The following is a 26,734-nucleotide window of genomic DNA, read 5'->3' as shown; positions in this document are numbered from 1 at the left end:
GAACTTACAAACTGATTTAAATGGGATAGTTTTTATTTAAAGACTAAAAATAATGCTAAATTAATATAAATTAGGGCAGCACAGTGGCGCAGTGGGTACCACAATCCCCTCACAGCAAGAAAGTCACTGACTCGAGCCTCGGTTGGGTCAGTTGGCATTACTGTGTGGAGTTTGCATGTTCTCCCGGTGATTACATGGGTTTTCTCTGAGTACTCCAGTTTCCCCCTTAGTCAAAAGATATGCGCTATGGGTAAATTGGGTAGGCTAAATTGGCTGTAGTGTATGTATGTGAATGAGTGTGTGTGGATGTTTCCCAGTGATGGGTTGCAGCTGGAAGGGCATCCGCTGCATAAAACATACGCTGGATAAGTTGGTGGTTCATTCCACTGTGGCAACCCCTAATTAATAAAGGGACTAAACCAAAAAGAAAATTAATGAAAAAATAACAAAAATGTTGTCAGATGCCATCTTTATTTTTTTATTCAACTGAAACGGGAAAGAAGCAAACAGACAGGAATGTGGCATATCAAACACAGAAAAAAAGACATCTGAGGAAGATAGAAAGTGAAGCTAGATTGTTTTCTTATTTAGGGGGAAAAAATCAATGTAGATAGTTTTAGAAATTACTTTTTGAGTCCCCTCATTTTAATAATGTAATACGTTTTAATTCTGATTTTAAATTAAGCAGAACTACTTAAAAACATTAAATACGTGCTTTGCTTTAGAATGGTTCAGAACAAAAAGTTAGTAGGTCTTCATTAGCCTAAGTGTGCTTGGCTGAATTTACAGTGTTATATTGCCCTCTATTGTTCGCAAGAGGATTTACAGGTGAGCTGGCTTAAACTGTAAACTCCAACTGTAAACAAAACACCAGCAATATATATTCACTTAAGTTTGTTTTCAATTATTGCATTTTATTAATTTATTATTATTTATTATTTCTGTGTGCGATGATATTTGTTTGAAGATTAAACGAGATGCAGTGTGCGGCTTCGCAACGCATCTGAATATCGTTTCACTCAGTGAATTTAACTCGTGTCGTCCACTAGATGGCAATGTAAATATACCAAAGACATCTGTGGCACTGCAGAATCAAAGACAACACAGAGAAAAGCTTATTGTGTAGGATTTATTCATAGCTGTTGACCCCATTCAGTTCATGCAGATTGCTTTTACTCAAAAAGTATAACAGAAACTAAAAATACTGGAGTGGAATACTAAAACCCCATAAACAGAATCATCTTGTTTTTTTTTTATCTGAATATTTGAACAACACCTCTATGAATAAACCATACGGTGTCAAACTGTAAAATTTATGTGAGCTTCAAAAGAAATAGGACATTAAGTTTCAATAGCAATTTTAAAACTGTTTTTAACCTTCTTTTTTAAGAATATCATCAGACTGAGCATATATATGTGTGTGTGTGTGTGCGTGTGTGTGTGTGTGCTCTCTTGTTGTCACTGTAATTATTTTTCGGATATCTGAACCCTCTGACAGATATGAAAGCATCACAATGTCTTCAATTTCAGAGTCTGTCTTTAATTCAAAGGAAAAAGCAAATTCCTCCATGAATAGCCTGCAGGCTTATTATGTCAATAACTACCAAGCCTTTCCAAGTGAATGACAGCAGCTGTGGGATGCTGCTCTTTTGATGTATAATATGATCCAAGATCCGTTCAACAGTCTTAGACAAGAGCATAAACTGCAGTGACTGAGTGATCATACATATTTTAGCAATGCATTTATAAATACATATGTAAAAGTTTGTTTTCTTATAAACAGCATTTGACAGAAATATGTAAAAAAAAGCATCTTACACAACTATTTTTTTATAATTTCTTGAATTTTGCAGATCTAATATCTCCTCATTACTAAACTATGTATATATATTTTCCATTACACCCCAATCACTAAATCATTTTTTTTTTTTCAAAAAAAAATCTATTGTTGCACAGTTGTCCACACCCCCGTCATGTGTCAGTGGTACAGTCTGGAATGGTGCATGCCTGTGTGCTGAACTCTGTTCAGTCAGTCTCTCACAGTGACACCACGGTGAAGTGAGTTCAAGAGAAAGGAGTCATTTATTCCACAAAATACAGTATGCACAACCTAATGGACATGTACAGAGGAACTGTGCATAAAGGGAAGCGCCAGAATCACAGATGTGAGTATTTTACAGACTGATAAGATGCACTATGTTTTCTGATTAGTGCTTTTAATACGTTATTTATTACAGAATCAATAAAATGTCATTTTTTATGTGCATAAATATTCAATATCCTTTGCATTAGGGAAAGGGAATGCTTTTAACAAATGTATATGAATTAATATTGTAGTTCTGTTTTTCTTGTTTGATAAAAAAAATTTTAATCGTTTAAAACATTTAGCAAATGAAAGTGAAATTTAAAAACTTGGAAAATTACTTGTAAATAAGATACAGATAACATCTGTTCCAAAGCACTTTCATAAGACTTCAAATATGCAGTTGCTTTCTTAAAATGTTATTTGTATTTAATGAGTAAACTGCAACCTACAATTATCCAAATGTTTAAAGATACATTTGGAAATATATTAATGATGTTTGAATGATAATAATGTTAATGTAAGTGTAAAAATAGTAATGTTTGAAATCTCAAAATATTAAATTATATTGGATTATTTTACTATTATCATAATATTGAACTAAATCCTTAAATGCAATGTGCTAATGTAACTTATAGATTTTATTTTCTTCAAAACTATAGTTACGTATTAAATTTGTGTATATTGTATGAATATCTTACAATATTATTATTGTTTTATTTCAATATTATGATAAAAATGCTTCAGGGTTACATAAAGCTACCTGTTTAAAAATAGTTTGACTCGTTAAAAATTATATTATATTCTGTTTTAAATTTTTTCATATAGGGTACAGCTCTCTGAAATGTGTTTTCCACACTAAAATATAGTTGCTGCTTTTGCTTTTTGCTTTTGTAAAACATATTTGTTTCTGTTTAATTGGGATACGGTTAAAATTAGAAATTAGATTTGTGTTGTGAGTAGGAGTGTAGGTGTAGAGTCGGCAGTGTAATTACATGTATTACTGTTGTAATTACCTACAGGTATTTTTCAACATGCAAATACATTTCTCCTGACAATAAGTGAACTGTTGGTCCCACTTAATATCAAGTGGCCTTAATTAGGTAACATAAGTGTGCTTATTGTGTTCATATTATATTGCACAACACTTGAATGATACTTCGGGGTGGGATGCAGGCAAGGTTAGGGACATGTTTGGTGATAGGTACACTCAAAAATGATTTTTGATGCTTGGTCAAACTATTAATTTAAAAATGAGCTGAAGCAACACCATTTTTGAGATTTTTTGGGACAACTTAATTGTTTAATGTTCAATCCACTTAAATTTGTTAATTAAACTCAATCAATTGGTGTTGATTAACGGTGACGCAATGGGTAGCACAATCGCCTTACAGCTAGAAGGTCACTAGTAGTTTGAACCTCGGTTGGGTCAGTTGGAAATTCTGTGTGAAGTTTGCATGTTCTCTCAGTGTTCACGTGGTTTTTCTCTGGTTGCTCCAGTTTTCTTCACTAGTCCAAAGACATGCACTTTAGGTAAATTGGGTAAGCTAAATCGTCCATATGCTTGTGTTGAATGAGTGTGTGTGGATGTTTCCCAGTGATAAATTGCAGCTGGAAGGGCATCCACTGCGTTAAGCATATGCTGGATAAGTTGCCGGTTCATTGCGCTACGGCAACACTAGATTAATAAAGGCACTAAACCTAAAAGAATGAATAAATGAACTGTTTTGGGACAAATTATTTTATGTACAATCCACTTAAATGTGTTAAGTAACTATATGAATAAGTAGGAAATTATGAATAATGTGGAAATCTGCATTTTTTTTACAGTGTTTAGATTTTAGAAGGGGTTAATATGAGAGGAATTGGTCAACAGTGTAATTTATTTATTAGAGTTAGATTATATATAATTATACTGTTTTACATTACGCTGTACTTTTTGCACTATGTACTGTTTTGCATCTGCACAACTCTTGTTTGCACTCTTTGCCATGTGCCCTTAAGTGTAATTGCATTGTTTCCAATTTTTCTTTTTACTTAATTTTATATTATATGATATATGTAATTGTATTTGTTGTAATTTCTATTTTAAATTGATAATTTTTGTATTGATATTATATGTTAGGCGAGTAACACAATTTCCATTCCCTGTATGTCCTGTAGATGTGGTTGAATTGGCAATAAAGCTGACTTTGAGTTTAGATGCAGATCATTTTTAAAACACAATGTAACAACATGTACAGTTGAAGTCAGAATTATTTGCCTCCCTGTATATTTTTTTTCCCCAATTTCTGTTTAACGGAGTGAAGATTTCAACAAGTTTATAAACATAATAGTTTTAATAACTCATTTCTAATAACTGGTTTATTTTATCTTTGCCATGATGACAGTAAATAATATTTGACTGGATATTTTACAAGACAATTCTATACAGCTTACAGTGACATTTATAGGCTAGGTTAATGCATGTTAGGGTAATTAGGCAAGTTATTGTATAACAATGATTTGTTCTGTAGACTATCGAAAAAAATATTTAGCTTAAAGGAGCTAATAATTTTGACCTTAAAATGTTTTTTATTTTTTTTTATTTAAAACTGCGTTTATTCTAGCCAAAATAAAGCAATTAAGACTTTTACCAGAACAAAAAATATTATCAGAAATATTGTGAAAATTTCCTTGCTCTGTTAAACATCAATTGGGAAATATGTAAAAAAAGAAAAAATAAGTTCCTTGTTCTGAATGATTCATTTAAATGTAAGGGCATCTAATTAAGGCTACACGTAACATTAAGTGGCACCCAAGTGTATACATTAATTAATGTGAATGTTAGTAGTTGTCAATAATACAATATATAATCTGGGTAAATTGCTAATATGTTTTGACTGTCAACTCCAGAAAGTTAATTTGCTGGTCTGTCCAGGCTAAGTAGTCAAAAAACAGCAGATGTGATCAGTATTAAATCCCAATACTGTCCAATTTGCATGCACGCTGCATCCGGCCATGATGAGCATCCATGTTTTGTGTCTGTGTCTAATCAAAGACAACACATCAAAGTTACAAAGCAAAGTTTTGTGGCTGTTGCACACACACAACACTCCAGGGATAATGAGCGCCTCGGAAAATGGATATGATGTCCTCAAGTGTAACAAACTGTTCCAGACAATTGCGCGCATCAGTCACCGAATTACATCACGCCACAAAGGAGCAAGTAAAGGAAGCGTAAGAAATATTTTATAAGTAGGTCATGTATGGAAAAAAAAAAACAGTCATTAGTGAAACAGATACAATTGGCAGAAGTGTCTGAATAACATTCATAGACTTCACCAGCTGAACAGATCCCTGAATTACATCTATAATGTCTGTGGTGTGATTTCCTTTGAAAATAAAAGTCCTTGAAGTCCTTTCAGGTGTATCCTCAACTGAGATTTCCTTCGTTTAGAGTTCAGCGTTTAAACTCAAGTATTGAGTTATGTCTCGTTTGAAGGAATCACTCAGAAAACTCTTTTAAGCTGACAGGTGGACACATTGACATTAAGCAGAGGTCATCAGAAAGAGAAACGTCAATCTTCCCTTTAAGCCTGGCAGACCTTTGAAAAAGCAGGCTATACTGAGAAGAGCAGGCCTATTGGTGAACTCAGATTAAAGTATTGATATGGCTCCACATCTGAAATATGGTGGTATTTTTAATATTGAGTGAAACGTCTGGCATGTCGTGGGACAATCTGTTGATTATTGGCGCGTCTGGATGAGTCAGCCTGTTCTGGACCATATTGGCTCCCGAGACACCATTATTAAGATCTCGCAAAACATTATTAAGAGCTTTGAGGGACTCGAATTGCTCGCTTCCACATTAGTGCAGTCAAAGAGACTCAATAAGGCAGTTTCTGTTACTCAGACGATAAAGGATGGCACTGGCATCAAGGGTTCGACTTCCTGGGGAATGCATGAACTGGAAAAAAAATCTATGGCTTGAAGTGAATGCAATGTAAGTGTCTGCCAAATGCATTAATGTAAATCAATGAACAGCAGCCATTTCTGTGGTTAGTACTCAGTAGGATAAGCTCATTGTGATTGAACTCATGACTTACTTTTGAACCTCAGACGCTCTCATAACAAAACTTCTGAGTTCATTCAGTTCGACTTTTAATCCAATCCATCATCCATTTTATCATTTGTTATTAGATATTGGAAATGAAGTGTCAGACTTGATAGTATGTGTTTTCTTTTTTCTTTTTAGAAAGCATAATTAAAGTAAAACATTAAAGAAATTTGGCATTGGCCGGCAGCTAGCTCTCTGCATCTCTCACATGGTCACCCACTGAAGCTAAGCAGAGCTGCACCCGGTCAGTATCTGGATGAGTAGGGTTGCTGCTGAAAGTGGTGTTATTGAGACCACCAGGGGGTGCTCAACCTAATGCCCCAGTGTATTGATGGGGACTTCTCAGTGAGTACTGTCTTTCAGGTGAGACATTAAACTGAGATCCTGACACTCTGTAGTCGTTAAAAATAGCAGGTTTTAAGCCCAGCATTCTGGCCAAATCTGCCCATCGTAGCCATAACCATCCCCATATCATAATTGGCTTCATCACTCTGTCTCCTCTCCACCAATTAGCCGGTGTGTGGTGTTCAGTCTGGCACAATATGGCTGCCCTCTTGTCATCCAGCTGGATGCTGCACACTGGTAGTGGTTAAGGAAAATCCCCTAACAAATGTGTGAAGTGCTTTGAGTGTCCTGAAAGCACTATATAAATGTAAGGAATTATAATTATTGTCATGAATCATTTGCAATCATGCAAAACAGAGATTCATTTTCAACATTTTTACTGCTGGTATACATATTTTGGTATACCAAATACCAATCATTTTATGATAAAATGGTTTGGGTCAGAGGTAGGATCTCAAACGAACATATATCTAAAAGTGATCATTCTGTCATAATTTAAGTTGTGTTCGTGCATATCGGGTTTGGTTGGGTTCGATTAGATTAACCACGGCTCTGTTTGGGTTTTTTTGAAAATGTGTGATTGCAGCCATTTGATTCTCACATGATTGAGTGCATCAAACAAGCAGACCAAGACAAATAATAATAATGAAAATGGCTCTCAGTTTTCTTTCAAACAAACTCTGGTGCAGCTTCCTTGAAATAGCAACACAATACAGACCAAATACATCTAATTAAACCAAAAACAGGATGTGATATCATAAGATGCTAGAATGTACATATGCTGAACACCTGTTTTTTCCTCATTCTAGTCTTAATGTGGCACATTTCAGTTTAGTACAGCGGTCAGAAACAATGAAGCAGATGTTTGAGTGGGTGAGATGGAGCAATTCCTGTTGCACTTTTGATTTCTTTACACGTAGTTCTTCACTGAAAAACTACATTTATTCAACAAGTATACATTATGTTTGGTCTTAAAATTACAGTGGGCAATCAGCAACAAACATATCCTTTACTACAAACTATTCTATTTTCTACTATCTACTTGTGTAAAATAATTCCCTGATCTCTAAGACTTTTTTTTTTAAAGAATTTTTATCCTATTTTCTATTGTTATTATTAAAAAGAACTCGGATTTAAAGAGAAGTCACACCATCTTTAGATTTTTAAGTAACAGTAGAAAGATGACTTAATATAGTCACAGAGGCAGTCTGACAATCCAAAATTAAGCAAATTCCATCAACATCTGCGTCAAACACGGTCTTAAGATAATTCATAGGCTGCATTTTCTAAAAGTAAATTGTCAAGAATATTCACAGAAATTGATCCAACATGTGCTAGGTGTCACAGAGATGAGGCCACCTTGGGCCATATGTTCTGGACGTGTCCCTCCCTATAGGATCATTTTGGTCTTAAATGTTTGCTGTGTTTGAGAATTGTTCTTTTATATGTGAAAAGGAGATAAAACCAGTTTCATTAAGAGCAACATTTGGTGTGACACCTGAACACCTTGCACTACCAACAGATCTATTAAATGCACTAGCTTTCTCTTCTTTGTTGGCCTGAAGGCTTATACTTCTGCAGTGGCCGTCCACTAAACCACCAAAAACACATACTAAGTGAGCATCTAACGCTAGAAACACTCAAATATTGTACCCAATGCTTAAATAATAGATTCTTCAAAGTTTGGAGACCATTCCTGTCATATTTTAAGGACAAATTTATTCGAAATATACGTGAACTGTAAGCTCTACAAACAACAAGCTCTCTTTTATTATTGTGCTGTTTCTGCTATTGTTGGTATTTTGCTTTGTATGTTAGTATTTTGCCTTGTAGTGCTTTGAGTCTAAGAAAAGTGCATTACAAATAAAATGCCTTATTATTAATAATATACATTTTTTGTTTTCTAGATATTTTGTTCTTAAGAAAAATCGCTTTCTTAGAACTTTCTCAGAATATTCTTTTATTTTCTTTGCTCTGGACCATCACTTTGTGGAGCAAAAACTGTGTAATTAAATGTTTTCTGACTTCCATTTTGTGGACAATGTGACATCTTTAATTATATCACAAAATATATGATGATGAAAAAAATGATAACAGATAAATGATGACAGAGATTTTTTTTTTCCAACTAGTCGTTCAGTTTAGAAACCAACATCAAACTCGAAGTCACATCCTTTGAAGCTCCAACATTTGAAATCAATCTAATCACAATAATTTGAAGAGGATTCCTTTTCATATGAAGCTTTTGTACAAACATCAAGCTAATTGTCATGTTTCTGTGGAAAACGTCCGCTCTCATTGCAGAAGGTTAGCGCTAATTAGCAACTGCTAATGACAGAGGATGAAACAAATCTGATCGCCTCAGTCAGCTAGTTTTTTTCCCCCTCCTACTTTTCAGTAGATGTGTTTAAGCCTATTTTCTAAAGTATTCCTCTTGGTGACCCTTTCATTGGAATGTTGTGAAAATTTAGTCTCATAAATACATTCGGAGCGCGACTGCCTCTCTTTGAGAGGTCTGTACACTTCCATAATGAATTTGACTCAGTCAAGCGAAGACTAATCTAAACTCTAAAAGAGCACAACTTTTTTCCTCACAGATTTAGAGCTTTGTTTTGTGCTTCATCAGACTGAAGGCTGAAATTGCTTGTAAATGTCTTAAAGCCCCGATTTGTGATTTAGTCAGGCACTCAGGCAGCTCGTCCTTCTGGATAACGTGCCGGATGACCTTGAAAGGCACTCAGGAGTGATTGTGCATCTCTCTCTCTCTCTCTGTATGTGTGTGTGCGTGTGTTGCTCTGATAGCATCTCTCTTTCTGATGAGACAGATGAGAGCCATCAGTCATTTATTCTGTGGCATAATGCCTATGCACTCTCTGAGGCCGCAGAGGCTTTTTTAAGTCCATTATATTTTCCAGTCATTGTAAGTCATGAAGGAGGCTATGATTAAAAGAGAAAGCGTAAACTGTCCTTTGCTCTTCCCTCAGACATTAACATGGCTGGAGAGCCTCGTCCTTACAGACCAAAAGTGGCATCGAAGCGCCCCTTCTCTTTATACAGGTAGGCCATTCATATATTTAAAATAAATGGAAAGCATGGAAAAGCTGAAATAACTATTGTCTCCTCCTTTTTTAGTGGCTACGAATTTGATTACGATTTCTACAGGGATGATTTCTATACCAGGTACTGTATGTGCATGCGTTCACTTACACAAATGCTTAAAGCACCAGATTTACAAAATATGAACAGGGGGAATTGGTTTGACAGTGCAATCCCATCAAAGAGCTGTGAGAAAAAGTCCTGCTAGTAATCGGCTGACAATGAGCTGAGCAAATGAAAGAAAACAAACGCAGCAGCTCATTTCAATCATGACCCACATAATCTACCAAAATTAGATTGCAAACAAGCAGAGTCGATGGTAATAGGGTTCATGTAATGTACTACACAAGCACAAAATGGGTGAAGATGGGGTTTTATGTGCAGTCAACTACTGCAAATCGTATTAAAGGCCACCTATTTTATTATTATTTTGTGTCTGCAGAATGTGTCTGAACAGTTTCAGCTCAAAAACACCCATCAGATTATGTATCATACCTTTCAGAATATTGGAATTTCCTGCTCTGAGCATCTTGTAGCTGTTTTTGTTGCCTGTGTCTTTAATGCAAATAAGCTAGTTCCCTGCACCCACTATTCCCACGTGCCCTTCAGATTGTATCTCCATTTCCTGCTGCGTCAGATAAACAGCACAGTAACAGACATAAACAAAGCACATCTTATGTAACATTTGTGAGAAACACTACAGTAAGAACTTTCCCAATAATTATTTGATGTATTTGTTGTGGAGTTAATTCAAGGGTTTCTGCAACAATGAGTCACACACAATGTTGTTACAAAGTGCACGCAAATACACACACACGGACATACACGCAAGCATGCAGGCATGTTGGGGAGGACCTCAAAATGGGAGGAATTTGGATCCTATTTTAATGTCAGGAAAATTGTAAAAAGAGACTTATTGTCTAAATCACCCCAGTGTGACTGTGGACACACTATACCTACACACAATTCTGTCAAAACAGCTTCCAAAAGATGAGTTTCATTATAGGAGCCCTTTAAAACATGTTGCATGTGTCTGACTGAGAAGATGCTACAAATGTAATAAAGTCAGCTGCAAATTTTTTTATACATTTCTATATAAACGCTGGGGTTTTGTACTGTGGTCAAGCGAGCTCAAAGTAAAGGCAAGTTATAAAACAATATGTGCAAAAGGTAAAACACTTACAAATTGAGAAAACTTCATTGGTTTGAAAACAAGCAGACATAAATTTTCACAAATACAGAAATGGGGCAACGCGGTGGTGCAGTGGGTAGCACGTTCGCCTCACAGCAAGTGAGGCATTTCTGCGTGGAGTTTGTATGTTCTCCCCATGTCCAAGTCCAAAAACATGTAGTATAGTGAAAATTAACCGCACTGTATGTGTGTGAATGGGAGAGTGTATGGATGTTTCCCAGTGATGGGTTGCAGCTAAATAGGCATGCGCTGCCTAAAACATGTGCTGGATAGGTTGGCTGTTCACTCTGCTGTGGCAACCCTAGATTAATAAAGGGACTAAGCTGAAAAGAAAATGAATGAATCAATCAATCAATTAATCTGCAATAGTGAAGACCTTCAACGGAAATGTGCGGGGACAGTTAAGAGTCAGCTGTGTTGGCTGAGATCTGAGAGGTGAGGTCCTGATCATACTGTTCCTTGTTGTTTGTATACTTGTGTTCCTTTTCATTTGTACCATATGACAAAGACATTACAATAAACAAAAGTTTAAGATCTCCGACAACACTGCTGACTATAAACTGGAAGCAGTGGAGTTTGTCAGTTCCTCTGACACAATTCTCTTATTGTCTGTGCTATTTGCAGCACATTTCTGAATTTGCAGGGCTGTGTGTTGTCAAATTGATTAATATGTTTTCTCAGTTTGTTCGTTTTTTGTCTATTCGCATGTGTTTCTTAAATTGGATTTGAGCTCTCTCACCGTAGTTTTGAGTATATTCTCTCTGCAGCCTGTAACACGATGACGTAATGGATCATAACCAATACGTGCTTTCAGAAATAAAGGTACAGGAGCTGTCACTGGGGCAGTACCTTTTCAAAAGATACATATACATAGTGCCAACATGAACATAAAGTACATTTTAGGTACCATTATAGACCCTTCAGGTACAAATATGTACCTTTTGAAAAGGTACTGCCCCAGTGACAGCTCCTGTACCTTTATTTCTGAGAGTGTACTGTAACAGACGTGCATGCATGAGTTGTTGCGAGAAACGTGAATTATTTATATTAATTATTTAATTACCCTTAAAATTGTGTACATTTTGAGTAGGATCTGTGTTACAATGTCCACTAAGTATTGGACCTGATCCAGTATGCCATCGTGCTACAGACAGCAGTGAGGACATCTTGGTATTTTTGGAAACACAGGCCAACTGAAATTACAGAAATATATTGCTTTACATGTGTTTTACTTTTTTCCGATGACTCATCGACAAATGCAGTGAAATGTAATTATACATTTTTGCAGAAATGTAGGTCATGTATTAACAACATTTACAAACAAATACTGCAAGCAAAATGGCGGTTTATTCTGACAGTCTAATAACAGATGGCATGTAGATTCTTTAGTATTACAAAGGAGCATTGAATTTATGAATTAGTTTTATATGTATGATCTTCTTCAAGTGAATTTCAGTTATCGTTCACACACCGTTTCACTGTTTACAGAGGCCACATTTGTGTTTACAGAGACCAAAACACACTATGATTTCAAAGAATTGTGTATTTCAGAAGTAAAATTAATCAGATCTTTTCTTTAGAAGCTTTGTGATCTGTTTTTGTTAATTAATATTTTTTCAGTTTAGATCCTCCATGACCTTTTCTATGCTGTGAAAAAATTGAGGTAAGGTGAAGAGAAAAATGAAAGCCAAAAAGGAGAGGAAGGAATCCCCCTAATAACCATAATTAAAGTTGTTTTATTGGTTTGACTTGGATCCTTTGCTCAGGCTAATGATGAGCACTCCTCTCCTGTGAGACATTAGCTGAATGTCAGAAAGCTGCTGGGTCGTTAAACCGACATGCCGGTCATCTTTCCTCTGACATTTTCATGTGTTTGCTTTCACTCCTCATTTGGCAGAGGCGAGTTTTATGCCTCTCTGTGGAAAATATATGTGCGCTAACGAGCAAACTCCCTTCAGTGCAGTTATTAAAAAATATGCGAGAAAAACCTAATTATGCTCATCAAGTGTTATCTCGAGGGAAAGAGTCTCAGGAATGATCTTGCTCTTTCGCATGTAGACTAATTAAGATATTCTCTCATCTCTTTATCCACCTTAGTTTGCAATACCAAAATAAACTTCTGAAAGTGAGACTTTCGATTCATTAGTCACTATTGGTAAATAACTAGAAGAGATGGTACGAAATAACTATTTATATTACTATTTGCATAACAAAGGATTAAAACAATATAAGAAAAGCCAACCACCGGTTTATGATATCATGGAGGATAACAAGCTGTGCATCACAAATGAATGGAATTTGTTCAGCTAAAAATTAATGGAAGTAGATGAAATGGAATTACAAAACATTCAAATATGCTCTTACAGTAAAAATAAAGTGAATATGATCTTTTTTAATGAAATTCTAAACATGCGGTAATGTATTTCTCAGTTCTCACATTCCATCATTTTAATTAAGTAAATACAACAGGGTCCAAAAGTGTAATGCAGGGGTCACCAATCTCGGTCCTGGAGGGCCGGTGTCCCTGCCGGGTTTAGCTCCAGCTTGCCTTAACACACCTGCCTGGGTGTTTCAAGTATATCTAGTAAGACCTTGATTAGCTTGTTCAGGTTAAAATTTGCAGGACACCGGGCCTCCGAGACAGAGTTTGCTGACCCTTGGTCAAACGTGTGTGTGTGTGTGTGTGTGTGTGTGTGTGTGTGTGTGTGTGTGTGTGTGTGTGTGTGTGTGTGTGTGTGTGTGTGCGTGCGTGCGTGTGTGTGTATATATATATATATATATGGTCACACAATGTATCGTTGAAGCATCATTGCAATGTGCACATCCACAATAATCAAATTGCTGGATCTGCAAAGTTGGGTCTTAATTATAGTTGACCAAGAGCCATAGAACGCATGTGATTTGTAGAGAGACTATAGAGTTTATTCGCAATATGTGAGAGTTTATCATTTGCATTTGTTTTTAGTGCTTGTGACTGTGAGGATTTTGAGAGAGGTTAAAATATTTGGGCACAAGATATTGTAGAAATTGCACACAAAAAAAAACTTTTCTTACTTACTCTTTCTTACTCCAAATATAAAAATTTCATACCGAAAACAAGTTTATTTTACTTCATCTTTTGGTAGATTACATAGCTTTTTTTAAGGGAAAACTCATTTAATTTTGACCTATGACTTTTGAAAGTGAAAACAAAACAATATATTTACTTTCATTCATTTTTTTAGATATTTGGACTAGAAATAAGACAAAAACTGTTAGAAAAACATATTTTTTTTACAATGCATTATTCAGTTTCTGTATCTGTTCTGTAAAATGTCAAATAGAGCTATTCAAACGTAAAAACAACATCTGGTAAATCTGTATTCATATTGCAATATATATATATATATATATATATATATACATACTTAAAAAATGTAATGACAAAAAGTCAAGACAACAAATATTTTTATGTTGCTTTAACTTATTTTAATAGGTTAATCATTAAAAAGGTTTCAACAATTTTTTAAACTATACAAATGTTAACCTAATATTTTTAGTCAGTTTGATTGATGTAAGATATTAATAGTAATAATATTCTTCTATCTCTCTTCAGGATTTTTGACATCCATGGGCGATTAGCACAAACTCCTCGGGCTGTGATACCCATCAAACATTCTCGTTTGGTTGCGCTCTCCACACGCAGGATGAAATACTCCTTTCAGCCAAAGATGTCCACCTGTTCTTCATATCTAAAAACATTGTCAACAGGTTTTTTATCCTTATTCTATTGTCCATCACTAAGTCATTTCAGTTTCCATGTTTTCACCTCCTAAAACTCCTCCATTCACCATAACTTTAACAGTGTATATGCCATTCAACAAAGAATCAAAACTGAAAATATATATATATATTTAAAACAACAAGCTTTTTTTCTTTTTCTTCTTTTTTACCCAAGTAAAATCCGATCAGCTCCTGACAATCAAGCAAGAACTGTCTCAGATCAAGATTAAGATCGACTCTTTACTGGGAAGGTTAGAGAAGATTGAGAGGAAGCAGTTAGCAGAAGCAGGTAAGAGGATGAAATGAGCTCTGCTGTCAGGGACTCAGGGTAGAGGCCATGTTGGCAGGAGGTAGATTAAAAACACTTGTCTTCATCACTTTCAATGTCAGTGCTGGAAATCGAAAACAACACCGCTTTCTCTTTGCATACACACAAAAAACTATTTGGGCTAGGACTAAGGACATCCAAACACAACTTTTTTCTTCAAATGTTTACTGGACTCTAGTTGTTGGCTCTAGGGCAAGCTGTTTGATATATATAAAGCAATCACATACATTTTCATAGTACAGGTATTTATTATTATTATTATTTTGTTAGTAGTACCGTTTCCAATGGCTACTAGTGCTTATTCTTAAGATTGTAGTACCCTTTTAAAAGATACTAGCACTTGTTTATTAATTTAGTGTTTATTTATTAGATACTAGTACTTTTAGAACTCATTTCAATACTGATTAACTACTCTGCTTTTACTATTAATAAATGTAACATTTTTAACATTGAGTTCTATAAGGATCTGTCTCTGAGTTATCGACTGTTAGGTTTTAAATATATGTATTCAAAATGGGACTAGTACCTATTATCTTATGAACTTGTTTCTCATTTGACATACGAATTAAATAAATATGTTTAAATTTATTACAAACAAATTTACTTCTTATCTACTGTAAAAGATGCTAGTACTTATTGTTTAGTTACTGGTAGTTATTTAGGTACTAATATCTTTTTTTATTATTATTAGACCTAGTAATAAGGCAAGGCAAGTTTTTTTCTTTAGCACATTTCATACACAATGGTAATTCAAAGTGCTTTACATAATCAGCATAAAAGAGACAAAAATAATAATGATTAAAAGAATTAAAAGTGACTAAAACAGATTAAAATGGGTTAAAACAGGTTTTAAAAGAATGAAAAAAGTGATATGTCTGTCTCAGAGTGCTGATTCAGTAAAGGCACAGTTAAACAGGTGTGTTTTTCAGTCTTGATTTGAATGTGCCTAATGTTGGAGCACATCTGATCATTTCTGAAATCTGATTTCAGCAACGGAGGGAGTAATAGCTGAAGGCGGATTCACCCTGCTTTGACTGAACTCTTGGAATTTCTAGTTTATTATGATCTTAAAGATCTAAGTGATCTTTTTGGTTTGTATTCAGTGAGTGAGCATATCTGCAATGTAATGATGTCCTAGGCCATTAAATGATTTATAGACAAGTTATAATATTTTAATGTAACTGTGAGCTAGTGTAAAGACCTGAGGATGGTGTGATGTGCTCTGATTTTCTGGTTCTGGTCAAATCCTGGCAGCAGCGTCCTGGATAAGCTGTCTGATTGTTGTTTTTGGGAAGTAAAAGTAAAAGTGGTCCATTACAGTAATCCACCCTGGTGGTGATAAAAGCATGAACAAGTTTCTCTAAGTCCTCACTGGAAACAAAGCATCTAATTCTTGTAATGTTTTTGATATGATAGAGCCGATAGATGACCCCTAGAGCCGATTTCTTTCATAATAATATCAAAACTATTTTTGATTAGTAATATGTATATGATTAGCAATAATAGTACTATGTATCCCTTTAGTGTGAACAACCTTAAAGGTGATGATCACAATATTTAGATTTTTTAACCTTTAACTTGTTTTTAAGTAACTGTATTTCGCCCAAATATTATCCTATCACAAGAATGTGTACAACAATAGAAAACTGATTTAAAAAAAGTAACCCTTATGTCTGGTTTGTGCTCCGGGGTTTTTACAAGCAAGTTCAATCACATCAAATCGATGACAGTTAACAAAGAACAGGAAGATTTATGTGGTGCTGCCTGTGTTATGACATGGGTCAGACATTCCTTGACCTTCATTCCTGGTTTGATGTTTTCACTTTATTAATCCCAGAGAATTTAGCGAGTTTGCTATAAACAAAATAGCCTCTGCTATTCAAAATATGCATCAGGTTTCAGTAACATCCAAACTCCTTTGAATTGTCACATATGTAAATTGATTTTCATCCGGCTCATTGTCAATTTTTACATCCCTACTCAGTAGATATAAGTACTGAAAGTAACAGTAAATAACAAAGCACTAAATAATAAATAAATGCTTTTTTGGGAAAAGATAGTAGCTAAAAAAATTAATAGTTTCAGAAATATTGGTACGCAAGCTGTCACTGGGGTGGTACCTTCTCAAGAGGTACACATTTGTACTTAATTGGTCCATATTGGTACCTCAAAAGTATATACTGTATTAGTGCCTAAACATTTTAAGAAGAACACTTTTGTACTTTTTAGGTACTAATATGTACCCTTGAGGTATTATAATGGAACTTTTAGGGAGAGGGGTCAATCTGGGCTGCATCCAATGCTTTTTAATGGGCTCACCTAACCCCACCCCTAACACTACCCGTCACAGTGACGTCACTAGCTCCATTTGAGTGCATTGTGTCTGACATTGCATCGCTGAGTGATGCAGTCTCAGCTTGCATCATAAAGGTTGCATTCAGATACTATACTATCAGGTACTACCATCCCAGTGACAGTTCGCATACCTTTATTTTTGAAATTGCAGCATGACGATAAATAGATAGTGTTGTTGTTGTTTTTTTTACTAAATGTTAAAATAGCTTTGCCATAGTTGGCCTTCCTTTTATCTCTTTCTCACTCACCTTTCTTTTTGTCAATGTTGTGAAGAATTGCACAAGAAGCATGAGAAGGCCTATCGAAGTCTCTACCTCGAGACAGAAAAAAATCCTGGCACGGATGTGGATGGGTGTCATCAGGAAGCGGGGTCTTGGGAAGTGACTGACGAAGGTGATGACGGATATGATGAGAGGGTTAACAATGGACTGGTGAGCTGAATGTGAACAAATGTTAGTTGATATATCAGCAAGACCCATTTGAATAGGGCATAATAGTTGTGTTTGTTTGTGTGTGTGTGTGTGTGTGTGTGTGTGTGTGTGTGTGTGTGTGTGTGTGTGTGTGTGTGTGTGTGTTAAATCCCAGATAGAAAACCACATATCTGATGTAGACAACTGAACAAGGTTTGTACCATAAATTCATGTCACGTCACATTTGAAATGCTTAAAAAATTTAGATGATGTCTGTCCTTCGAGAGTTTTATGAAATGTAATGATCAGCACTGTCTGATGTTATAAAAGACAGCTTTCCAAGTAAAGCATTATTACATTGTGCAATTTACAGCACTTATCATTTTCATACAGACCTCTGCATTCATAAGCAGTGCCCTCTCAACTACAAACTATTTAAGCCATTAATTTCTGAATGCTAATGTCTCTGAAATGACTCCTCAATTGACCTTCAGTATCAGGCAAACAAAAATCCTTTGCTTCATTCAGTGTATAACCAACAGGTTCCTGGAAAACACTTACTGATGATGGAAATGTTTGATACTGTAAAGCATTTAGCAATATTAAAATTGTTGAAGGCTCTCTTTCTCTCTCTCTCTCTCTCTCTCTCTCTCTCTCTCTCTGTCTTAATTCAATAATTGCTTTATTGGCTTGACAAATGTTACAAATGTATTGCCAAAGCATTTATAAAGTTTACATTAAAAAAAAGAATATACTTGTATATTTTAAAAAAATGGTAAACACAGTAAAGAGTAGTAGCAGCAAAATAATAATAGTAAAAATAATTGAATAAACATACAACTTAAAAAATTTAAAAATAATAATACATAAAAATAAACATCACATTTAACAATCAATTTTCAGGATAAAACATTAATAACAAATAATAATAATAATAATAATTTGTATATTTACAATAATTCACTTATAATAGTCTAGATCTCTCTCTCTTTCTCTCTCTTTCTAGGACTGAAACCAGTGCTCCTGTCAAGTTTACTATTTTTGAATGAAATCTAGTTCATATTGTTGGAATTTTCATATCAATCTATTTATGTATTTATTAATTTATGTACAATATGTATGTAGGTAGGAATGTATGTTATCTATCTATCTATCTATCTATCTATCTATCTATCTATCTATCTATCTATCTATCTATCTATCTATCTATCTATCTATCTATCTATCTATCTATCTATTTACAAATAATTAATTTAATTTTTATATGAAATGTGAAAGTCAAATCCATAAAGTTATTAAGCTGGACATGATATATGTAAATTGGAACAATAAAAGGTTAAAACCATATTTGCAATATAATTGTGTATTTTATCTTGCAAGAATACTACACAAATACATGTCATTGTCATTTAAGGTTTAGAAATAAACATTGTATTGTATATCCTAGCCTATACGTGCAATTGATTTTTGGACATTAAATAATTATGTACATAGTCATAAACATGTTTATTGAAAATTATCCATGTCATTATTATATTTTATGATATTTATTAAATGCCATGATGTTACTATTTTCGTTCTTTTTTTATTGTAGTTTATAGCTAATCTATGAAGTGTGGTAACTATTTTTGTTTTGGTTTATGTTTAATATTGTGTGATGAATTTGTGAAATAAAATCAACCAGATGTCAACTGCAGCAGTTATTTGTTTGTTTGTTTATAAATTGAAGTTATTTACAACATACATTACTAGGAACAAAAATAATTTTTATAGTATTTGCTGAACATTTCCAATCAAATGCATAACAAATCTTGTGGTCACACTTTATTTTGATGGTCCGTTTGTTGAATTTAAGTTACATTGCATCTACATGTCGACTGTTAGGTTGTGGTTAGGGTTAGAGTAAAGATTAGTGTAAATTGACAAGTACTTGCAAAGTTTTTTATAGTCAGTTAAATGTCTGTTTAGCAGCAGTATCAACGGATATTAAGCAGTCTACTAATAGTTGGGCAGTTATGTCGCTACAAGTAGTGTCACTAGCTAAACTACATTTCTCAATAGTGTGGCTGTAGCGTCGCTACTTTCTAAATCAAATAGCTTTTTAGTAGCGCAGTAGCGTCCACACAAGCAACATTTATCGAACGTGGATCAATAAGTGACGGCACCGACATTCACTGGGCTGTGAGGCCGGTGTCTAGCCGATGGAAGTAAATCCATATGATAGCAAAGAGCTTAGTCTTAGAATGTCATTCTAAGCTCTTTGATGATAGGGAGAAGGAGGATTTCTTCTTCTTCCTGTTTTACGTTGTTCGACAACAAACTTTTTGGTGCGTTACTGCCACGTGCCACCTCTGGTGAAACTTGCTTGATTGAGGGAGAGTAGTTATTTCTGAAGCAGGGTTCCTTGTGACCATACCTCGAGAAGTACATGTTAAGATACAATAAATTAATTTCTGATGCTGTGCTCAATAAATAAAAATACTTTAGCATATATAACACTATAATGCTTATATATATATATATATATATATATATATATATATATATATATATATATATATATATATATATATATATATATATATATAATTTATTTATTTATATATTTATTTATTATCAAAAATATTTCCTTTTCTTATAAATGACTATATATTTTAAATGTGTAACACCTGGTTTTATTGAATTTTTTGTTTTAGCTGTAATATAATATGATGTGTTCCTGTTTAGTAGAGCATATTATTTACAGTAAATAATTGAACTGAACTATTATTCCTCATATGTTTCATTGACAGTTTTATTGATCACTAAGATATGATTGACTTGGATTTAAGTTGCTTCGATTTAAAAATGAAAATTGTAAAAATAGCTTAGATAGATGTAGCTAAACTACTTTTGCCATGTAACTTTTAGCTTAGCTTGCTACATTTGCCAGGGGGTAGCTTTAGTGTATGGAAGCATACGAGTAGCATAATTCAATTCAAAATGTAATATGCAAAATGGCAATGCAATATGTTAAATGGCAATGTATTTCTGTATTTGAATTTGCATTTTCCAAGACATATGAGCAATGTTTGGTGCAAAATGAAAATGTAAATTAAATTACATTGTTTGCATTTCTCATTTCAAACACTGTTTTAATTTGTAAATTGTATCCACATTTTAAAGCTTTATAAGTAGCAAAATTAAATTGAAAATGCTATACACAAACTGAATTTGATGTGAATAAAGTACAAGCAGAAACTGTAGCAAAATGATCATTTAAATGTTATTTGTCCTAATTGCATTTACACTCGCGTCTAGGAAATGCAGGATTACATTTTCAGCATAACAGCATGAGAGAGAGTAATATCCGGTACCATGTGTCAAACAGTTTGATTGATGACCGCCCCGCCCCTTTTAGGGCGGGGCTTCCGGTGTAAACCCCGCCCCTTTCCGTTAATTAGATTTTTATCAGTTGAATTAAATTAATAATTCCGGTAATCAGATTCTTATCAGTTGAATTAAATTAATAATTCCGGTAATTAGATTCTTATCATTTTAATTAAATTAATAATTCCGTTAATTAGATTCTTATCAATTGAATAAAATTAATAATTCCGTTATTATTACATTAAAATGAGATATTTTAATATTATGAAATAGATTTGAATTAAATAAAATATATCAACCGTTATTAAATCTATATTATTTAATATTATACAGTATTATATTTTAATTATTGTAATAAATTCAATAATTATAATTATACAATATTATATTGTCATTATTGTTTTAAATTATGTTATTATAATTAAATTATATATGTTAATATATTATGTTAGAATTAATAAACTAAGGTGTATGCACCGCTGTGTTGCCTTTGCTCTGTTATGGTCAGAACTGACACCAGGCATATGTGTGCATGCATTGATAAGGAAACCGTTACCTGTCCGTTGGTCGTCTGTTTGTGAAAGATAGAAGACATATCAGATAAGTGATATATAACTGATGGTTGTAACAACATATTTCCGGTATGCTGTTAGGAGATAAGTAAAAATCGTTGACCGTTAGGCGCAATCAGTCGGATGTTCTAGCAAGATAGAATGATAAACTATTGTCTGTCCTAATGCTAATCAATGATAAGAAAATGCTGACACAACATACAACAGACAGGACATGGGTGTGTCATATATTTGTGTATATAAATATAGACCGTGTAATAGGCTGACTTATGTCAAAACCATGTCTGACTTTGAAGTGAGCGCTAGCAGACCCGGTCAGATTTGGACCGATGATCTCAATACCGACTTAAACGGTAACCCTATCTCTATGGAAGAAAAGTGGGACGACCACCTAATGAAAAGGGTTATGATGGCTCCTAGAAAAAGGATCACCAACCTGAAGCTGACATATTTTCTTCACGAGAATAAACGTTACATGAAAAAACAGGTTGTTATGCCCAGCGAACTCATTTGTCATTACCTATTTGACAAAAAGCAGCGGGTTGTTACCTTGTACATAACGGAATCTGGAGAGCCGCACAGTCTGGAGGACCCCTGTCTGGTCCTAACGGCTAAAGACTGGTTCTTATTCTACAATCATGCCTGGGCAGATGTACGGGAATCTAAACAGGAGCCGTTGTTTATCGCCGAGTGGGATTCTGAAAAACCAAACAATCGGTTTCGACTGGTTGGAAACAACTGTGAAAAGAACCCTGAAGACTGCATTTACATATTCTTGTGTGATGACAAGTCAAAGCTTCGTGAGCGTTCTGGAATAATACATGCTGACGAGCATAATGAGCAATATGAAATGGTTCTACCCATCCTCTGGAGAGACGTCGACAAGATGGATGACATTTTTAGAACCATAAACAAACTGTTCAAATGGTGTGATTTGAATGATCGATACAGAAATATTAAAGTTCAGCTGTTCCACCCCCAGAGGTCTGTGCGCAGCGGGCGGGATCATTCGCAATTGTCCCCGCCCATCTACTACGCACATAAAAAGGCCTAATCCGGGAGCGACCACAGCAGTACTACAGAATGTCTCAACAACTCTCTTCAGAATTTGCCATCTTCAGGCCCGAGGATCCCAATTCAATTCCTCCTGATGACAACGCCTTACCATGCTTTCCGAAATTCGCAGGTTCAGCACTAGACCGCGACTTACCGTGCTTCGAGCTAATCAAATCTTCAGGAGCGAACAAGGATGAAAAAAACTGGCTGGATAAATTTTGCACCGAACTAGGATACCGCAACCTGACATACCTGACCAACAAGTACAAAAAAGATGACAATACCAAGTTTGACGTCACCGATGGGTGTTTCTCCAGTTCCGGTTTCAAGCTCATAAAAGCTCTGATCACTGTGCTCATGCAGCACATCATCGACGCTCAGCTGAAAAAGGAATGTGAGGGTTGTGCCATCGACCACCCCAGCCAACTGCAACACACCTGTCTGTTTGAACCATCACCATTCTACTTCGACTCAAACTTTGCAACACTCGTCAATAAACTGATCAAACCGGAGTTTCACACTGCTGTGTCACAGGCTATGATGCGTGTTGGTTTGAAGTCGCACCCTCAGATGATCCACGGAACAGTCCTCGGCATTCTACACGAATTGAGGAGCGAGCCGTTCATCGTTGCAAGACTGGAAGACATCAGGACCAAGATTCTGGACGACTCCTGTGAGAAAATCGTCAGCGACGCTGTCGATTTCTGGCAGCGCAGTGGCTAGACCTCGAACCCTCTGAAACTCAACAATGGGGAATACATGTAAACCTAGTAAGATACTTGAAAATTTTTTAAAAGAGTATTACAAAAATCAGTTAAATGACTTTACATAAAAGACCATTTAACTGATTTTTGTAATACTCTTTAAAAAAATTTTCAAGTATCTTACTAGGTTTACATGTATTCCCCATTGTTGAGTTTCAGAGGGTTCGAGGTCTAGCCACTGCGCTGCCAGAAATCGACAGCGTCGCTGACGATTTTCTCACAGGAGTCGTCCAGAATCTTGGTCCTGATGTCTTCCAGTCTTGCAACGATGAACGGCTCGCTCCTCAATTCGTGTAGAATGCCGAGGACTGTTCCGTGGATCATCTGAGGGTGCGACTTCAAACCAACACGCATCATAGCCTGTGACACAGCAGTGTGAAACTCCGGTTTGATCAGTTTATTGACGAGTGTTGCAAAGTTTGAGTCGAAGTAGAATGGTGATGGTTCAAACAGACAGGTGTGTTGCAGTTGGCTGGGGTGGTCGATGGCACAACCCTCACATTCCTTTTTCAGCTGAGCGTCGATGATGTGCTGCATGAGCACAGTGATCAGAGCTTTTATGAGCTTGAAACCGGAACTGGAGAAACACCCATCGGTGACGTCAAACTTGGTATTGTCATCTTTTTTGTACTTGTTGGTCAGGTATGTCAGGTTGCGGTATCCTAGTTCGGTGCAAAATTTATCCAGCCAGTTTTTTTCATCCTTGTTCGCTCCTGAAGATTTGATTAGCTCGAAGCACGGTAAGTCGCGGTCTAGTGCTGAACCTGCGAATTTCGGAAAGCATGGTAAGGCGTTGTCATCAGGAGGAATTGAATTGGGATCCTCGGGCCTGAAGATGGCAAATTCTGAAGAGAGTTGTTGAGACATTCTGTAGTACTGCTGTGGTCGCTCCCGGATTAGGCCTTTTTATGTGCGTAGTAGATGGGCGGGGACAATTGCGAATGATCCCGCCCGCTGCGCACAGACCTCTGGGGGTGGAACAGCTGAACTTTAATATTTCTGTATCGATCATTCAAATCACACCATTTGAACAGTTTGTTTATGGTTCTAAAAATGTCATCCATCTTGTCGACGTCTCTCCAGAGGATGGGTAGAACCATTTCATATTGCTCATTATGCTCGTCAGCATGTATTATTCCAGAACGCTCACGAAGCTTTGACTTGTCATCACACAAGAATATGTAAATGCAGTCTTCAGGGTTCTTTTCACAGTTGTTTCCAACCAGTCGAAACCGATTGTTTGGTTTTTCAGAATCCCACTCGGCGATAAACAACGGCTCCTGTTTAGATTCCCGTACATCTGCCCAGGCATGATTGTAGAATAAGAACCAGTCTTTAGCCGTTAGGACCAGACAGGGGTCCTCCAGACTGTGCGGCTCTCCAGATTCCGTTATGTACAAGGTAACAACCCGCTGCTTTTTGTCAAATAGGTAATGACAAATGAGTTCGCTGGGCATAACAACCTGTTTTTTCATGTAACGTTTATTCTCGTGAAGAAAATATGTCAGCTTCAGGTTGGTGATCCTTTTTCTAGGAGCCATCATAACCCTTTTCATTAGGTGGTCGTCCCACTTTTCTTCCATAGAGATAGGGTTACCGTTTAAGTCGGTATTGAGATCATCGGTCCAAATCTGACCGGGTCTGCTAGCGCTCACTTCAAAGTCAGACATGGTTTTGACATAAGTCAGCCTATTACACGGTCTATATTTATATACACAAATATATGACACACCCATGTCCTGTCTGTTGTATGTTGTGTCAGCATTTTCTTATCATTGATTAGCATTAGGACAGACAATAGTTTATCATTCTATCTTGCTAGAACATCCGACTGATTGCGCCTAACGGTCAACGATTTTTACTTATCTCCTAACAGCATACCGGAAATATGTTGTTACAACCATCAGTTATATATCACTTATCTGATATGTCTTCTATCTTTCACAAACAGACGACCAACGGACAGGTAACGGTTTCCTTATCAATGCATGCACACATATGCCTGGTGTCAGTTCTGACCATAACAGAGCAAAGGCAACACAGCGGTGCATACACCTTAGTTTATTAATTCTAACATAATATATTAACATATATAATTTAATTATAATAACATAATTTAAAACAATAATGACAATATAATATTGTATAATTATAATTATTGAATTTATTACAATAATTAAAATATAATACTGTATAATATTAAATAATATAGATTTAATAACGGTTGATATATTTTATTTAATTCAAATCTATTTCATAATATTAAAATATCTCATTTTAATGTAATAATAACGGAATTATTAATTTTATTCAATTGATAAGAATCTAATTAACGGAATTATTAATTTAATTAAAATGATAAGAATCTAATTACCGGAATTATTAATTTAATTCAACTGATAAGAATCTGATTACCGGAATTATTAATTTAATTCAACTGATAAAAATCTAATTAACGGAAAGGGGCGGGGTTTACACCGGAAGCCCCGCCCTAAAAGGGGCGGGGCGGTCATCAATCAAACTGTTTGACACATGGTACCGGATATTACTCTCTCTAGCATGGGATGTGTGTAGCAAAATTAATTTTGAAATGTAATACACAAAACGATAATGCAGTATGTAAAAGGCAGTGTATTTCTGTATTTCAGTTAGCATTTTCCAAGACATATGTGCAATGTTTGCTGCAGAATGAAAATGAAAATGAAAAAAACATAATGCATTTTCATTTAACACATCGCGACGAATGAAAGCCGATTTGAAATTGAAAATGCATTCTGGCCTGGCCACGCCCACAGACGGCCACCGTTGCTGCAAGGCAGGTTTTAGGTTATGTCGTCACAGCTGCCGCGAGGACTATTTGGGACATTTGGCAGCATAAACATGGCGAAGTCTGTTCCTCAGTGGCTTCGTGAAGCTGCACGAGCCCTCGAGCGTGAACTGGGAAATACTTTAGAAAAGCAATCACCTCCTAGCTCAGTAAACTTGGCTTAAGGTTTGATATTCGCGCACGCAGTTTTAGGGATCATCTGCGATTTACATCAACAGAACCAAAATGCACAGTAACGCAAAGCAGAAAAAAATCAGGAGATTCCAATAAATGGTTAGAGGCCAGACTGATTTAATACAGGTAGCAAAGCTACTATACCTCTAACTATATGGTACATACAATGCAGAAATAGGCAATAGCTCTTGTCATAAGCACACAGTACACATCAGCTAAAGCCCCTTTAGGTTCTGTCGATGTAATTTGCAGATGATCCCTAAAACTGCATGCGCGAATATCAAACCTTAAGCCAGGTTTAC

General features: G+C 35.5%; 1 protein-coding gene across 10 annotated transcripts in view; it reads left to right on the top strand.

Annotated features, from left to right (window-relative positions):
- The window catches only part of ralyl (RALY RNA binding protein like), a 36,249-nt gene extending 16,883 nt beyond the window's left edge, over positions 1-19,366 (top strand). For 2 of the 10 annotated variants that reach the window (XM_005163513.6, XM_073927103.1), the window contains exons 3-9: positions 9,512-9,584; positions 9,660-9,707; positions 14,411-14,565; positions 14,753-14,866; positions 17,534-17,691; positions 17,846-17,883; positions 18,677-19,366. In XM_005163513.6, coding sequence (XP_005163570.1) covers positions 9,512-9,584; positions 9,660-9,707; positions 14,411-14,565; positions 14,753-14,866; positions 17,534-17,691; positions 17,846-17,878 — 581 coding nt within the window. In that variant the 3' untranslated portion in view covers positions 17,879-17,883; positions 18,677-19,366. Of the gene's footprint in view, positions 1-2,031; positions 2,166-9,511; positions 9,585-9,659; positions 9,708-14,410; positions 14,566-14,752; positions 14,867-17,533; positions 17,713-17,845; positions 17,884-18,676 lie in introns of those variants that run through there. The other 8 variants (XM_073927109.1, XM_073927111.1, XM_073927128.1 and 5 more) reach the window with 7 other exon arrangements.
- The last annotated feature ends 7,368 nt before the right edge of the window (positions 19,367-26,734 follow it).

This window comes from Danio rerio, chromosome 2, assembly GCF_049306965.1.
Source record: "Danio rerio strain Tuebingen ecotype United States chromosome 2, GRCz12tu, whole genome shotgun sequence".
In the NCBI taxonomy this organism is placed as follows: domain Eukaryota; kingdom Metazoa; phylum Chordata; class Actinopteri; order Cypriniformes; family Danionidae; genus Danio; species Danio rerio.
Note: the sequence above shows the minus strand (reverse complement) of the source record. Positions and strands in the feature narration are given on the sequence as shown.